Genomic DNA, 18,143 nt, shown 5'->3' with positions numbered 1-18,143 from the left:
CCCGCCAGCAATGTGGTTTAGGTTTTTTGTGTTACCATACCAGCAATTTTAGGTGTTCTATTTTGCTTTATTACAGCTCAGCTCCATCAACGCAATTCTGAACCCTTTTAATTATGGATGGCCATGTCATCAGATCCCAGTGTGACCACCACAAGTCCACCACTTGCTCTGTAAAGAGAGGAGATACATTTTCCTTTTGTGGCTAAATTCCTCTGAAGAATAACAATCAAATTCCTCTTGGGAATTCCTCAGAAAACTCCGCCATTTCTTTGTAATATATATGGTATGATCTGTATGAAATTACTGCATGTATTTTAATTCGGCAAGACTTTTCCCATTAAAGTAGGTCGGCAATTGTAGGCTATGTTCACATGTGGCATTTTTGCAGCTTTTTTTGTTCCTGCAGCAAAAACCTGTTGGCAGGAAAAACGCTGCTTAAAATATGCACTTTTTTTTAATGAATTTTGGATTTTATTTCTTTGCATTTCTTTTTGTCTATTCATTAGAATGGATGAAAAATGCTGCAAAGATGCTAAACAATTGACATGTTGCGGGTTTCAAAAAACATCCACAAGCTGGACAAAAAAAAAACGTATGCGATTTTTCATATCTCCTTATTTTTGTTAGCATAGTTGCCGCAGGAATAAAAAAAAACAACAAACTGCTGCAAAACGCCATGTGTGAACACTTAGTTTTTCATTTTTTTTTCGTCTTTATTTGGATCAATTGGATAAAACAAGGTTCTAAAATGTATCTTCTCGAATACGACGAACAAAGGTCTCTCTTTATCCGCACTAAGGAACTGTTGTTACAAGGTTTTCAATAAAAAAGAAAAATACAACAAATTAGTTTCTGAAAAACAGGTCAGCAAATTTTATTTACTAATTCAAAACATGGTGGTGAAACAATACATTTGGAGAGAATTAACCAGACTGTTTCCAATAATGTTGATTTCCCTCCCAATAAATATCACTTTCAGAATAAAATGACATTTTCAAAACAAAAACATGGCGCTGCTCATCTTGTGTTCCGATTTCATCCATCCTCAGGATCCCGGACCATCTTGGACCCATAACATGAAGCCTAGTCTGTCAGGTACTTAACATGTCAAAGATATTATCTATCAACACATTAATTAAAGATATTTTCCCACAAGAAACGAAATGGAGCCGGCTGGAGTCCTGGGCAGATTATTGCATGAAGAGTATACTGAAGGCCATCACTACACAGCACACGGCTACGTACGGACTCTTCCTTTCACCTACAAAATGAAGTAGAAAAATAAATACTTTAAGGCTGAAGCCACACGGGGTTATGTGCGAGTCCTTGCATGACACTCGGCTCGCGCTCGCAGCACAGCGGGAGCCAAGTGTCATGTGACTGTGGTCCAATCGTGCGATCAGACCACAGCTGCAGATGGAGGGCCGGTGCTGCAGAGGGGAGGGATTTATCTCCCCATCTCTTCCGTTGCCGGCTATTGCGATTCTCGCCCTGCACTCGCAGTACACCAGTATAGAGCGAGTGCAGTGCGATGTTTCTCTCGACCCATAGACTTGAATGGGTGCGAGTAAAACAGGATTGTATTGCACCCGCAGCATGCTGCAACTGTTTTCTGGGTTCGATTAGGGCTGAGAAAATAATCGCTCATGGGTGCTGCCCCATAGAGTAATATTGGTCCGAGTAGAATGCGATTTTTTTATCGCGTTCCATTCGCACCGTTTTTCTCGCCGTGTGTGCTAGGCCTAACAATATTAACGTTTTATGGCTTTACGATATTCATATTTCCTTTTATATGACAGACAATACTTAGCGTTTTGTATCAGTGATAAAAATTTCAAGATGTGAAAAAGCTGATGGACGCAATCCAAGAGTAACATGTTTTTGGCATCTGAAGTCACCTTGAAATGGATCGCAGTGAAGCATTGATCTCGCGCCCACGACTGCCGGTCAGTCACTGGTACATTGCTACAATGTTTAGTGAAGAACCAAAACAATCGGTGCTGAATTTAGACAAGTGTGGGTATCGTTTGACCATGGGCTGTATGTGAGCACATTTATTCAGGACTGAAGAGGTGGCAGCAAAATGATCTGAAGATGAATGTGGAGAAGTAAGAAAAAAAAAAGATCAATTCAGGTTCACAGATCATGAATATCAAGATGGAGCCTCGTGTGTGTGTTGTGTGACCCTCTGCTTCTTGTTTTGAGGCAAAATGTGATATTACATACAAAAGCAGACATTTCAGAATATAGCACAAAAAATGTACAAATTGGCCCCGATTAATTAAAGCTTTTACGCCAGCTTTAAAAAAAGAAAAATTAAAACATATTGTGACTTTTAGATTACTTGTGCCATTTTTGCCTGGCTCCAACCAAGTGGGCAGAGCTGGGGCAGGATAAGGGTGTGGAGACCCCCACTAGTCAACTAGATGACCAGCGCTGGAAATCCTTACACCAAAAATCTTACTCCAGTCCCTGACTGGATCAATATTTGTGGATGCCAAGGTGCACATCACTTTTTAGCTGAGCTGGATTTATCAAGGGGGTTGTCCACTGCTTTAAAATTGATGGCCTATCCTTAGGATAGGTCATTAATGTCTGATCTACTGGGGTTCGACACCTGGTAACCCCGCCAATCAGCTGCTCTCGATGCCGTCAGTGGCAGCAGGTGGCCAGAAATGCTCAGTTCCGGAGCTGCCTCGTTAACGGATGGTGACCGCGGCCGAGTACTGCACATCCACTTCCCATTTAAGGCTAAGACCGCACTTTGCAGTTCAATTCTGCAGCGTTTAAGTCACTGAGTGTGCATCTAAGAACTCTGAGACACATTCGGCAGAACGCAAAGTGCGGACATTCCTGGTGAGAATTCATGCGTTCTGGATGCTTTCTCTGCCATAGACAGAGCGGGAAAAGCATCCAGAACGCACATTTTTCACAGAACGCACCCACTCGGCTCTGCAGCATCCCCATAGACTTGCACCAGAGCCGAGTGGGACCGCACTGTCACTGTCATAGCTGGCGGACAGTGCCGCGCGATCAGAATGAACTCGGATGAACTTCACCCGACTTCATTGTGATTGCGCGGCTCTGTGCGTGTGCCGCGGCTTGATTTGCGGTCACACGTGAAGGACTCACCTGTAATCGCAAATCCCCTGAGTGACTGCAGTGAGCCGTGCGATCAGCTGTGCTTTCACGCAGGTTACTCGCGGCCACAGCTGCAGTCCTCCACCGGAGAGCGGTGGCCGCGAGTAACCTCAGTGACAGCAAAGCTTATCGCGCGACTCACTTCAGTTGCTGCATGTTGCTCACAGGATGCAGCGGTGTTCTACTGCCTCTCCTGTCAGCTTCCGATTTAGCAGAGCTGGAAGCATCGGGGGACCTTGCGTGGATTCTGTCGGACCTGGAGGTGTTTTTGAGGGGTTAATAAAGTGGTAAAAGAGGGTGTTTTTTTGTCTTTCATTACAAATAAATGTTTTTTTGGATGTGTGTGTGTTTATTTACTTTACCTTACAGGTTCATCATGGAAGGTATCTCGGGGAGACGCCTGCCATGATTAACCTAGGACTTAGTGGCAGCTATGGGCTGCTGCTATTAGCTCCTTATTACACCGTTTGCCACCGCACCAGGGCAATTCGGGATGAGCCGGTACAGTCCCGGGACTGTAGCATCTAATGCATGCGGCAATTACGGGCGACTGCTGGCTGATATTGTTAGGCTGGGGAGCTCCCCATAACAGGAGCTTCCCATCCTGAGAATACCAGCCTTCAGCCGTGTGGCTTTACCCTGGCTGGTATCCAAATGGGGGGGTGAACCACACATCATTTTTTTTCATTTTTTTTACTGCTCGATATAGACACGCCCACCGGCGGCTGTCATTGGTTGCAGTGAGACAGCTGTCACTCAGCGTGGGGGCGTGTCTGGCTGCAACCAATCAGAGGCGCCGGTGGGCGAGGAAAGCAGGGAATACGTGATCGATTAATGAGTGGCCGGCATTTTCAAAAGAGAAGAAGCCGCCACAGTGTGAACGCCGTGCAACGCCGCGGCGGTGATCATGGATCGGTGAGTATGAGAGAGGGGGTGGGAGGGAGAGACAGACATGGACAGAGAGAGAGATAGAGACATAGGGAGAGAGAGAGAGAGACCGACCGACAGACTGACCGACAGAGAGAGAGAGACGAAAGAACTGCCTTTGTTATGTTAAAAAAAAACATGTGGATCGCAACAATAATGCAATGCAAGCGCACTGCTTCACATTTTGGCAGCGATTTTCTACAACTCATTGATTTCAATGGGTGTAGAACGCAGCCAAAATGGAAAAACAACTGACATACTGCTTCTTTGAACGCATAGTTTTTGCCACAAAATATGCAAATGAAACGCAAAGTGCGGTCTAGAAATCCCCATTTTCTATAGACTTTGCTGGAAAATCAAAACCCATGCCTTTTGGCATGAAAACGCTGCAGTTCAAAACGGACCTAAAAAGCAGCTGAAACGCAGGTGGAAATGCAAAGTGCAGCCTTAGCCTAAGTCAACAAGGGGTGGATGTGCAGCACCCGGCTGCTATCAGAAGATGAGGCAACTCTGGAACTGAGCATTTCCGGCACAGAGAAGCTGATTTGTGGGAGTGCCAAGTATTTCACCCTGGCCTATCAGACATTGATAACCTAGCCTAAGTAGAGGCCATCAATGTAAAAGTAGTGGACAACCTCTTTAAGAGGTACGAGGCTCTGAATGAATCAGGAGTCTCTGACTCCAGCACACCAGAATATGCCCAGGTGTCTTCCCGCGTGTTTTGGCAACGTTTGTGATTTAAAACAACATTAAAGTCTTCCTCGCCGTTCAATAATATAAAAAAAAAACAAAAAAAAAAACCAAACATCTGGAAACCCATAAAAAGATGTCCAAAAATATTACAAAGTTGAAAAAGCGCTTAGGAAACAATTCAACAATGCTAGAAAAAGTTGCTGCACGTATAGTCAGATAACGTTAGAATGTTTATGGGGAGTCCAATAGGTTTTCCTTTTATTCCACGAGTGATACATCGCCGCCAAGTCTCCATTCAGATCTGTGAATCAATTATTCACACCATATTTTGTACATGTGCCTTAAAGAGGTTGTTCACTGGAAGGGCGCCAGTACGGGAGGGAAGTATAGATTTTATTATTTTACTTGGGGAAAACGTGGAATCAGAAGGGGTTGTCGTAGTAGTGGACACCCCTTTACATTCCCAAGATGCGAAAAGTCACTTTAAAGTCTTGGACTGCTTTGATTTTCTTAGTTCAAGTTATAATCTAAATACATTTTTCTGGGGAATGAACATCACCCAGCCATTTCTGTCCGCTGATCTCATGTGTGTGAAGTTCACCTGTACCTGCATTGCTTCGATGTAAGATAAGCCACTGTCAGAAATTTTCTCACCAATGAAATAAACTTCCAGTTGATCATGATGAGCTTTGAGTGAAATTTTAGAATGTAACTTTGGAAAAATAGTGGTCGGTTGAAATAGATTTTGTGTGAACAGTGTCTTAAAAGGAATCTGTCACCAGAATTTTGCCACCTAATCTGAGAGCAACATAATGTAGGGGCAGAGATCCTGATTCCAGTGATGTGTCTCTTACTGAGTTGTTTGGTGGAGTTTTGATAAAATCACTGATTAATTAGCAGGAGATTATCATTAAATGACTACTTGGCGTGCTTCAGGTGGGTCCAGCATATTCATGAGCTCTGTATAACTGCTAGATCTGCAGCAGAGAAAACATTGATTTTATCAAAATGACAGTAAACAGCTCAGTAAATGACGCATCGCCGTAATCAGGGTCTTCGTCTCTACATTATACTGCTCTAAGATGGGGGGGGGGGAGCAAAACCCTGGTGACAAATTCCCTTTAACATCATGATCAATTATGGGGATGAAAAGCGAACAAGGAGACTTACCAATTCTTGCACACTTCCAAAAAATGCCAAGCACTCTGCAATAAAAAGAAACAAATGCAGTTATTTATTTACCACAATGTGCATTTTTTTTTCTTTTTCGTACATCCAAAAAGAGTTTAAAGTGTTTGTTTTGGTTTTTTGTTTATCCCCCACAAAAGACATTTATCATTAACAGGAGAAGTAGTTAATGTCTGATCCCCATGCTCGGTTCTGACTGGCACACTTGGTTGGGATTGAATCGTACAGCATGGTCGTGTATGACAACTGCTGGACCATTTAGGTCCTTAAGGTCCAGTCACACTAAGCAACTTACCAGCGATCCCAACAACGATAGGGATCACTGGTAAGTTGCTAGGAGGTTGCTGGTGAGATGTCACACTGCAACGCTCCAGCGATCCCACCAGCAACCTGACCTGGCAGGGATCGCTGGAGCGTGGCTACACAAGTTGCTGGTGAGCTCACCAGCAACCAGTGACCAGCCCCCAGCGCCGCGTGGAAGATGCTGCGCTTGGTAACTAAGGTAAATATTGGGTAACCAACCCGATATTTACCTTGGTTACCAGCGCACGGAGCTACACGTGCAGAAAGCAGGGAGCAGCGCACACTGAGCGCTGGCTCCCTGCTCTCCTAGTTACAGCACACATCGGGTTAATTACCCGATGTGTGCTGCAGCTACATGTGCACAGAGCAAGGAGCAGCGCACACCGCTTAGCGCTGGCTCCTTGCTCTCCTAGTTACAGCACACATCGGGTTAATTAACCCGATGTGTCCTGCAGCTACATGTGCACAGAGCAGGAGCCGGCACTGACAGTGAGAGCGGCGGAGGCTGGTAACAAAGGTAAATATCGGGTAACCAAGGACAGGGCTTCTTGGTTACCCGATGTTTACTGTGGTTACCAGCCTTCGCAGAAGCCGGCTCCTGCTGCCTGCACATTTAGTTGTTGCTGTCACACACAGCGATCTGTGCTTCACAGCGGGAGAGCAACAACTAAAAAATGGTCCAGGACATTCAGCAACAACCAACGACCTCACAGCAGGGGCCAGGTTGTTGCTGGATGTCACACACAGCAACATCGCTAGCAACGTCACAAAAGTTGTTCGTTAGCAGCGATGTTGCTAGCGATGTTGCTTAGTGTGACGGGGCCTTTAGACTAAACATTACTCGGCTATCTCCGATAGTCCCATGGCCACTGGATGATTGGCAGCAGTTGTGTGTGACCGTACTGCTCCATACAAGCGGGACCTGGGTCTAGTGGTCAATAGATGTCTTAGAGATGACCCTCCGGCCATCACTTCTGCATAGATGATAAATATCTTCCTTTGGAAAATCCCTTTAATGTGTTCACTGATTTTAATTTAGTGAGAAATATCATGTGGTCGCTAAATATGTAAAGTTATGGAAACTGCTTCCAGAAGTAGATTGGTAATTCAAATTCACAACATAAAAAGGTGGGAAAGTTACGTACCCAGTTTTGTTTTTATCAAGAAGATTGGGAACCATGGCTCGGAGATACGCACATGTGCATATTAGCAGAAGGATCACCGTCAGCAGGCTTTGGAAGTTAAAAATGGCAGACTGAGGGAAAACAGAAAATATTACAATAACATATCACACAACAGACAACGTTCTCTACATCTAACCAACTACAGACGCAAGACACTTTTCACTGTGGATTTATCTTATACATAAAAAAAGTGAAAGGATCAAAATAGATTACGGCTGCTTTCACACATCCGTTTTTTGCTGAGTGGCTCAATCCGGCTCAAAAACCTATGCAACGGATGCGGCGAAAAAACGGATCCGTTGCATAAGTTTTTCCATGCGGCTCGTCCGTTTTTTGATGGATGCGGCTTGATACGGAGCATGCGCAGTGCAAAAAAACGCATCCGGCAGCTGGATGCGGTTTTTGCCGCAGCACGCCGCATCCGGCGTCCATAGGCTTGCATTGTAAATCGCGCCGCATGTGGTTTTTTCGCCGCACAAAAAACGTGCCAGGCAACGTTCCATCCGGCCGCCGCATGGGCTAAATATGCCGCATCCGTCAAAAACCGGACGCAACGCAAGGCCATGCGGCACAATACGGCGCTAATGCAAGTCTATGCGGGAAAAAACGCAACCGGAGGCAAAAAAAAAAACGGTTGCGTTTTTTCTGCAGAGCGCCGTATTGTGCCGCTCAGCAAAAACCGGATGTGTGAAAGCAGCCAAAAAGAAAAAAAAAAAAAAAGACCATACACACAATCCCCAAAAGTAAAAAAAAAAAGCCTAACGGTACAGAATACATAAAGCAATGAACTGCTGATGGAGCCTCCTGGTTATTTGGATTCTCAAAAACTTCCAGATCCACATTATAAATCATACGACTTCTGAGATAGGAAGAAAAATAATGTTCCAATATAAAACTTAACTTTTGTATTATTTAAAACTAGCTGTATTACCCAGCTTTGCCCGTGATAGTAAGTACTATTCTTAACTATAATAATAAAATAAAATGCGTTAAAAATTATTTTGCACATAAAAAAAAAAAAAAAAAAAAAAAAAAAAAAATCACAAACTAAACAGGGATCAACAATAAAATCATATTAACTCACACATAAGCTGTCCTATACTAACAATCACAGCTCCATGACCTCTAAAAAAAAATAAATATAGAAGCAGAGCTGTGATTGGTTGCTATAAGATACCTGATAAATATCCTGGGTAACTATCAAAACAGCCGATATATTACCTCAAACATCCAGCTTGTGTGTCTCTTTCTATGTGTGTGTGTGTCTCTTTCTATGTGTGTGTCTCTTTCTATGTGTGTGTCTCTTTCTGTGTGTATGTAGGTGTGTGTGTGTGTGTACGTAGCTCTGCGTGTGTGTACTTAGCTCTGCGTGTGTGTACTTAGCTCTGCGTGTGTGTACTTAGCTCTGCGTGTGTGTACTTAGCTCTGCGTGTGTGTACTTAGCTCTGCGTGTGTGTACTTAGCTCTGCGTGTGTGTACTTAGCTCTGCGTGTGTGTACTTAGCTCTGCGTGTGTGTACTTAGCTCTGCGTGTGAGTACGTAGCTCTGCGTGTGTGTACGTAGCTCTGCGTGTGTGTGTGTGTGTGTTCTCCAGGTACAGTGCGATATACGCACAGCCTGACAATGGAGGAGATAGGGGGATTAACCCCTCCCTCTGCAGCGCCCGCCCTCAGCTTCGCAGCTGTAACCCGATCGCAAGATCGGGTCACAGTCGCATGACACTCGGCTCACGTTCCCAGCAGAGCCTAAGCAGAGGGTCATTAGCATATCGCATCCGTTGCACTCGCATCAGATGCCATACGCTAATATGGCTCCAGCCTTCGGGACACATCAACTAAGAGGCACACAAACCATTTTATTTAACTCCTTAACGACTTTGTAATTTTTTGTTTTAGCGCTTTTGTGCTTTCATCACCTTCAAGAGCCTTAACTTTTTTATAACATTTTTATCTCAACATAGCCATATGAAGATTTGGGAATGCAAGAAACTCTAGAATGCAACTTCAGCGCCGCCCTCTGGTAACGTTCTGATCCACAAGGGGTGAAAGACACCGCAGGAAAGTGAGCGCAGCCCCAGCTTCCTGTGATGTTAAGTCTGAGACTCCTCTCAAATGAAAAGTCACAGGAAGTGCGGTAAAAAACAAAAAGACATTTAAGGATTAGCAGGATAAGAATAAATGTATGATAGTGTATTAAAGATAATTAGAAAAGTGCTTAGGGCAGGGGTGGGCAATTAATGTTCCTGAGGGGCCACAAGATAGACCATGACTGGTGTGGAGGGCTGAACCAATAGGCTGAAATTAATTCTGGTCAATATTGGTATTAACATACAATTAATATTATGTAAAATAATTATATCACTTAATATGGAATAGAATTAAGTATGCTGACATTCCTCAATATACAGCAAGAGCACACACACATCCCCCTATATACAGTATGAGCCCCCAAATAGCATCTCTATATCCATTATGAACCCCCACATAGCCCCCTATATACAGTATGAGCCTTCACACAACCCCCTATTTACAGAATGAGTCTCCACATAGCATTTTCTATACGAGCAACCCATACAGCCTCCACATCGCCCCCCGAGGAAGCACTACAAGCGAAACGCGTCGGGGCTTTCCTCCCTCTTCTTTACCGGACCTCTGACACGGCTATTATATAGGCATTTACTATGGGTAAGCAATTGCTTTAATTTATGCACAGCCTATGGGTTTTCTTGTGTGACATGTATGGTGGGCTTCACCATGATACTTTATCCTGTAGAATATGCATTATGTCTGCCTATATAGAATGTTGATAAATGCGGTTTAGGTCCCTGGAAGGGTGATCTCTGTCAGTTCGGTAACCTTTCACTGTTATACACTTTTATAAATCCAGTTTCTATAACAGTACCCCTATCTGTATATGACCTTTTTGTAATAAATATTTATCTATATACTTGGGTGTACTAGCCATCTTTTCAAATTATGTTCGGCCATATGAAACTCAGCTTTCCATATTTTTTCACTGTTACCGGTATACTGAGTGGCCTTTTACATTATATTGAATATCCATCTGTTACCCTATCTAATTGTCCATACAGCCTCCTACACACATGCAATCATCCTATACATATAAAAAACAAAAACAAAACACCAAACACACAAAAAAAACCCTACACAAAATACCTCACTCTCATTAACCCTCGGTGGTCTGCTCCAGTCTTTGGTGCACTGACGTTCCGCGCATCACACGTGATGATGAGACGTCAACGCGTGTGCCGTGCCTCATGCTGACTGGCTGAAGACTGAGCTAGCGGCACTGTCCTCCACCAATGTGTTCACTACCATCTGAATCCTGCGGTTAGGATGCAAGGATGGATATTTAGAAAAAGAGAATTTTGTTTACTTACCGAAAATTCTTTTTCTTATAGTTCCGTAATGGGAGACCCAGACCATGGGGTGTATAGCTTCTGCCTCCGGAGGACACACAAAGTACTACACTAAAAAGTGTAGCTCCTCCCTCCGAGCATATACACCCCCTGGATAACCAAATATAGCCAGTTTAGTGCAAAAGCTGAAGGAGAATAGCCACCCACAAGTAGAGATAGAGCAAAAAACCGGAACAACCGGAGCCTCTGTCTACAACAATAGCCGATGATAACACGCGGAACAAGAAACTGCCAACAGGCAACAGGGAGGGTGCTGGGTCTCCCATTACGGAACTATAAGAAAAAGAATTTACGGTAAGTAAACAAAATTCTCTTTTTCTTCATCGTTCCTATGGGAGACCCAGACCATGGGACGTCTCAAAGCAGTCCATGGGTGGGAAATAAACAGAAAAACTGAGAAGTAGGCGAAACCTAACTTCACAAATGGGCGACAGCCGCCTGAAGGATGCGTCTGCCCAAGCTCGCATCTGCCGAAGCATGAGCATGCACTTGGTAGTGCTTCGAAAAGGTGTGAAGATTAGACCAAGTGGCAGCCTGACAGACCTGCTGAGCCGTAGCCTGGTGCCTGAAAGCCCAAGAGGCACCGACAGCTCTGGTCGAGTGTGCCTTGATCCCCGGCGGGGGAGGCACTTGAGTACACTGGTAGGCATCAGAAATGGCCGACCTAATCCAGCGAGCCAGGGTCGGTTTAGAAGCCGAGAGGCCCTTGCGCCGACCTGTGGTCAGCACAAAAAGAGAGGTGCACCGCCTAAGAACAGCGGTGCGTGACACATAGATCCGGAGCGCCCGCACCAGATCTAAAGTATGCAACGCTTTTTCAAAGCGATGAACAGGAGCCGGACAAAAGGAAGGCAATGAAATGTCCTGGTTAAGGTGGAAAGGAGATACCACCTTAGGGAGAAAGTCCGGAGTCGGACAGAGAACCACCTTGTCTTGATGAAAAACCAAAAAAGGTGACTCCGAAGAGAGAGCAGCTAAATCAGAGACTCTCCTGAGGGAAGTTATGGCCACTAGAAAGACGACTTTCTGTGAAAGACGAAACAAAGAAACCTCCCTAAGAGGCTCAAAGGGGGGTTTCTGCAAGGCCGAGAGGACCAGATTAAGGTCCCAGGGATCCAAAGGCCGCCGGTAAGGTGGAATGATGTGAGATGCGCCCTGCATAAAGGTGCGCACCTGAGCCAGCCGGGCAATACGCCGCTGGAACAGCACTGACAGAGCCGAGACCTGTCCCTTGAGGGAATTGAGGGATAGTCCTAGCTGCAGACCGGACTGTAGAAAGGACAGGATGGTCGGCAAGGAAAAAGGCCAAGGGGCATGGCCGGAAGACCGACACCAGGACAGGAAAATTCTCCAAGTCCTGTGATAAATTTTGGCCGAGGAAGACTTCCGAGCCTGAGTCATAGTGGAGATGACTTCGGGAGGAATGCCGGAAGTCGTCAAGATCCAGGACTCAAGAGCCACACCGTCAATCTGAGAGCCGCAGAATTCTGGCGGAAAAACGGACCTTGTGAGAGAAGGTCTGGGCGGTCCGGGAGATGCCACGGCACCTCTACGGACAGATGGAGCAGGTCTGGGTACCAAGCTCGCCTGGGCCAGTCTGGAGAAATGAGGATGACCCAACGGCCCTCCATTCTGATCTTGCGCAGGACTCTGGGCAAGAGAGCTAGAGGGGGAAACACGTAAGACAGACGAAACTGGGACCAATCCTGAACCAGCGCGTCCGCTGCAAAGGCCTGAGGATCGTGGGAGCGAGCCACGTAAACCGGGACCTTGTTGTTGTGCCGGGATGCCATTAGATCCACTTCCGGAGTGCCCCACTTGCGGCAGATTGACCGAAACACTGCCGGATGCAGAGCCCACTCGCCGCTGTCCACGGTTTGACGGCTGAGATAATCTGCCTCTCAGTTTTCTACGCCTGGGATGTGGACTGCGGATATGGTGGACTTGGAGTCCTCCGTCCACTGAAGGATGCGTTGAACCTCCAACATTGCCAGGCGGCTGCGAGTCCTGCCCTGGTGATTGATGTAGGCAACTGCTGTCGCGTTGTCTGACTGGACTCGAATGTGCTTGCCCGCCAACAGGTGGTGAAAGGCTACTAGAGCTAGGAGCACAGCTCTGATTTCCAGCACATTGATCGAGAGGGCTGATTCGGACGGAGTCCAAGTGCCCTGTGCTCGGTGGTGGAGAAATACTGCTCCCCAGCCGGATAAACTGGCATCCGTGGTGAGGATCACCCAGGACGGGGCCAGGAAGGAGCGTCCCTGAGACAGAGAGAGGGGCCGAAGCCACCACCGAAGAGAGTTCCTGGTCTGTGGCGACAGAGCCACCAACCTGTGCAAGGAAGAAGTCCGCTTGTCCCAACAGCGGAGAATGTCCAGCTGCAGAGGACGCAGATGGAACTGGGCAAAGGGAACCGCTTCCATTGACGCCACCATCTGACCCAGCACCTGCATTAGGTGCCTGATGGAATGACGGCGGGGCCTCAGCAGAGAGCGCACCGCTAGATGGAGGGACTGCTGTTTGACTAAGGGCAGCTTGACAAGTGCCGGCAGAGTCTCGAATTGCATCCCTAGGTACGTGAGTTTCTGGGTCGGAGTCAGAGTGGACTTGGGCAGATTGACAAGCCACCCGAATTGGACTAGAGTGGCGAGAGTGAGCGAGACACTCCGCTGACAGTCTGCACTGGATGAAGCCTTGACTAGAAGGTCGTCCAGGTAAGGAATCACTGCCAACCCCTGGAGGTGCAGAACCGCAACCACTGCTGCCATGACCTTGGTGAATACTCGAGGGGCCGTGGCTAACCCGAAGGGGAGAGCCACGAATTGGAAATGTTCCTCTCCGATTGCAAAACGCTGGTGTGAAACTGCAATTGGCACATGCAGATAGGCATCTCTGATGTCGATGGATGCCAGGAAATCTCCTTGGGTCATTGAGGCAATGACTGATCGCAGAGACTCCATGCGAAAATGCCGCACCTGAACATGCTTGTTGAGAAGCTTGAGATCCAGGATGGGCCGGAAGGAACCGTCCTTTTTGGGGACTAGGAAGAGATTGGAGTAGAAACCTCTGAACCGTTCCCTGGCGGGAACCGGTACAATTACTCCGTTTGCCTGCAAGGATGCCACAGCCTGAGAGAAGGCGGTGGCCTTGGAGCAGGGGGGAGTTGACAGAAAAAATCTGTTTGGCGGGCTGGAAGAGAATTCTATCCTGTAGCCGTGGGAGATGATATCCCGCATCCACTGATCGGAGACGTGTTGAAACCACACGTCGCCAAAGTGGGAGAGCCTGCCACCGACCAAGGACGTTGCTGGCTCGGCCAGACAGTCAAGAGGAGGCTGCCTTGGTGGCAGCAGCTCCTGCGGACTTCTGAGGACGCGGCTTCGTGCGCCAGTTGGGCTTCTGGTCCTTGGCTGAGTTAGTGGACGAGGCCGAGGGCTTAGAGGACGACCAGTTAGAGGAACGAAAGGAACGAAACCTCGACTGTTTCCTGCCCTGGACAGGTTTCCTGGTTTTAGTCTGTGGCAAGGAAGTACTCTTCCCGCCAGTAGCTTCCTTAATAATCTCATCCAGTTGTTCACCGAACAGCCTGGACCCAGCAAATGGGAGCCCAGCAAGGTACTTCTTTGAATAAGCGTCTGCCTTCCACTCTCGAAGCCACAAGATCCTGCGGATAGCGAGGGAATTAGCGGAAGCCACCGCAGTGCGGTGAGAAGCCTCCAGCATGGCAGACATGGCGTAGGCTGAAAAGGCTGAAGCCTGGGAAGTTAAGGCAACCATTTCAGGCATAGATTCCCTGGCGAGGGAATGCATCTCCTCTAGAGAAGCAGAGATGGCTTTGAGAGCCCACACTGCTGCAAAAGATGGGGAGAATGAGGCCCCTGCCGCCTCATATACAGATTTGGCCAGAAGGTCAACCTGGCGGTCAGTGGGATCCTTAAGTGAGGTGCCATCAGCCACTGACAACTGTCCGGGCTGAGAGTCTAGACACCGGAGGGTCTACCTTTGGTGAGTGAGCCCACTCCTTGACCACCTCTGGTGGAAAAGGAAAACGGTCATCAGAACCACGCTTTGGGAAGCGTTTGTCAGGACAGGCCCTGGGCTTGGTCACAGTGGCCTGAAAACTGGAGTGGTTAAAGAACACACTCCTTGTTCTCTTAGGCAAGGTAAACTGGTGCTTTTCTGCCAGAGAGGGTTGTTCCTCTGATACTGGCGGATTGAGGTCCAGTACAGAATTAATGGATGCAATCAAATCACTAACATCTGCGTCACCCTCGGTCAGATCAATGGGGCACATGGAGGTAGCGTCCGAGCCCCTAGAAAAGACATCCTCCTCGTCCTGTGAGTCAGCTCGTGAATCAGAGCCGCGGGACGAGGAAGGAGAGGGGACCCTGCATCTCCTTTTAGGAGGACGGGGTCTGGGAGCAGATGAAGAATCCTCTGTGAGCTCTGGAGAGCGAGCCGAAGCAGCAGAGGCGCACTGAGAAGGGGGCTGATGCATGCTCAGCAGAGTCCGGGACAACTCTCCCATGGAGTCGGCAAAGGACTGGGAGATAGACTTAGAGAAGGATTCTACCCAAGCTGGGGGTTCAGCCACTGGGGCCGGAGCAGCCGGAGGGACCACTGGGGAGACTCCAGGCTGAGGCACCACCATGTTAGAGCAGGCATCACAATGTGGATATGTGCTCGATTCAGGCAGTACGAGCTTACATGCAGTGCATATGGAGTACAGCCTTGCAGCCTTGCTCCTAGTGTGAGACATGCTGCTGAGGTGGGGGCTCTGTCCAGAATGACCCCCAGAGAGTGTATAAGAAAGTCCACAACCGGAGGTTGTGGCTTACCAGACAGTTTGTGTGCCCTCCGGATCCCACAACTCGGATCCCCAGACAGATTAGCAGAGATGCTGCAGCCAGCGCCAATCAGTGTGAGAACGCTGATAAAATGGCGCCGGAGCGAGGAGAGGGGGCGGGGCTTAGTGAAAGAGCGGGATCCGGAGGGCCAAGGAGATATACAGAGGAGGGAAACATCTCCTCAGAGAGGAGTGTCCTCCCCTGTGCCGAACGGCTGGTGGGCGGAGCCGCACTGTCCCCTTGCATGACTGACATGCAGGGGCAGTGAAAACGAAACTAGGCCTCAGGCGAAGCCGGGGCCTAAATTTTACAATGCGGCCGGCGCGCAGGCACCCTCGGCGCGGTTCTCTGGTGAAAACCAGAGAACCGGCCGGAAATGTCACAAAGGTTAAATAACACACTCTCCCCAACATTAAAGTGCAAGGGAACCCCCTGACAATAACGTCTCAATACTTAGCTTGTGAGACGCAGGGCCAGGTCCCTGAGGGATGAGTGCTCCGTCCGGCAGGATCCTGAAAGGGCTGCGGATGGAGACCGGTCTCCTGCAAGGCAGTGAGAACCGTGCTGGCTCCCACTTCAAGCCAGAGCCCGAGGGATGGTGAAGGAGCGCGGCATGTAAGGCTCCAGCCCTGAAATCAACCTTAACAACACCGCCGACACAGTGGGGTGAGAAGGGACATGCCGGGGGTCCAGGCTTGGACCCACTTTTCTTCAAACTCTTTAAAATCAAAAATCAGATGAGAATGCATGTGTGGATGTGTGCCTCCTGAACACAAAGCATTGAACTGGCTATATTTGGTTATCCAGGGGGTGTATATGCTCGGAGGGAGGAGCTACACTTTTTAGTGTAGTACTTTGTGTGTCCTCCGGAGGCAGAAGCTATACACCCCATGGTCTGGGTCTCCCATATGAACGATGAAGAAAATACATTGTGTTCTGTACCACCCCTTTAATTAGAAGTTTAATTGAGAAGTATTGGCTAATTTGAAAATCTGGAGTTGATTTCTGCATCAAGCCCCCTGAACGATGTTATACGCTGCAATCCAGGTTATATGGATTACAATTAAATTGTAAACGGCGACCAAATGCGATTTAAATGGCATAGCACAAATAATTTACTGGGTGTCCTCCTGTGAAGCACCCGCGAGGTCAAAGATATAGAAATACAAGATGGGGCACGTTCATCCACCGGCAGGCTGTGTGTCATTGTGCTTCACTAAGAATACCTTGCAATTCCTGGTGAGAGTGAAAGACTCAAGGGGACGAGGATCGCTTTCATTTTGACTTTGTTTGACCTCACATATACCGCACTGGAAACTAGAAATTGAATTTAACCATTTGATATGCTCTAAAGACATAACATTAACATTGCCTCAGGCACTAGTTGGAAAGCTGTCAAGGCAATGGATACCAGAGCCTGGCTATCAGAACCATCTCTCCTGGGCCTAACCTTGTGTCTTATCTGATGAAGGGGAATAGACTTCTGGCTTCTATCTTCATGCCCTAATGCATCTTTCAACACAAAGAGGCATAGGAATGTGCACAGTATGGAGGTCATCAATACTTACACCTCTGCATATTTAATCCAGGGTATTAACAAGAAAGGAAACCTCTGGATGTCCAAAAACAATGAACCAGAGAAGTCACTGGAAGGCGGAAATCAGAAAAATAGGGCTGGAAATTGAAGTAAAATGAATCAATGAATTTTAAGGGGAAATCCTAGTGCATCAACGCGAGACCCTGTCTGTGTCGCTCCGAGACCCACGGGACCACAAAAACGAAGATTTGCTCTTGATTTTCTTTGTTGATTTGTGCACGCAAAATCATAAGGAAGATTCTGTTCCAGAAATGTGGATGAGCTTTTCCAAATATTTTCAGAGTGGAAATTGATATGAGGGTGACAAAGTATTTTTTGCACAGTATGTTAATCTGTGGACTTTAAAGAGGTGGTTCACCCATTTTCATTACTGACCACATTGATTATGTTGATAAACAAGGTTACTCTCAAATACCTTGTGTTGCCAATAGTGCCTGTGAGCGGTGCTATTGTGTTCTGCTCACTCACTTTGTGTGACCCCCGGGCTCCGTGATCTCTGATGTCCTGTGATGTCACGTCAACTGAGGCAGGCTGCAGTCTTCCTGAGTTACTGTTTTGTGGGTGACGTTTCACCGCTCATCACAGCGCAGCATTGCTCTTGCTTGCAGCGCTCTGCAGCGAAGGAGGGAGCACACGAGATTCTGGGATGTGACGCTAGGCTGTGACGAGCGGTGAAACTCCACCCACAGCCCAGTCACTCAGGAAGACTGCGGCCCGCCTCAGTTGATGTGACATCACTGGATATCGGAAGTCACACAAAGGGTATGAGTGGACCGCAATAGCGCCGATTAAAGGCACTATTCGCAACACAAGGTATTTGAGCT

General features: G+C 47.4%; 1 protein-coding gene across 1 annotated transcript in view; it reads right to left on the bottom strand.

The window, feature by feature from the left end:
* Window positions 1–845: 845 nt before the first annotated feature.
* The window catches only part of TMEM167A (transmembrane protein 167A), a 51,461-nt gene continuing 34,163 nt past the window's right edge, over window positions 846–18,143 (bottom strand). The window contains exons 2-4 of the mRNA XM_075341984.1: window positions 7,398–7,507; window positions 5,932–5,966; window positions 846–1,261 (exon numbers count right to left, since the gene is read on the bottom strand). Coding sequence (XP_075198099.1) covers window positions 1,191–1,261; window positions 5,932–5,966; window positions 7,398–7,507 — 216 coding nt within the window. The 3' untranslated portion in view covers window positions 846–1,190. The remainder of the gene's footprint in view (window positions 1,262–5,931; window positions 5,967–7,397; window positions 7,508–18,143) is intronic.

Source organism: Anomaloglossus baeobatrachus, chromosome 1 (assembly GCF_048569485.1).
Source record: "Anomaloglossus baeobatrachus isolate aAnoBae1 chromosome 1, aAnoBae1.hap1, whole genome shotgun sequence".
Classification (NCBI taxonomy): domain Eukaryota; kingdom Metazoa; phylum Chordata; class Amphibia; order Anura; family Aromobatidae; genus Anomaloglossus; species Anomaloglossus baeobatrachus.
The sequence above is the reverse complement of the archived record's forward strand: the minus strand, read 5'-3'. Positions and strand labels throughout refer to the sequence as shown.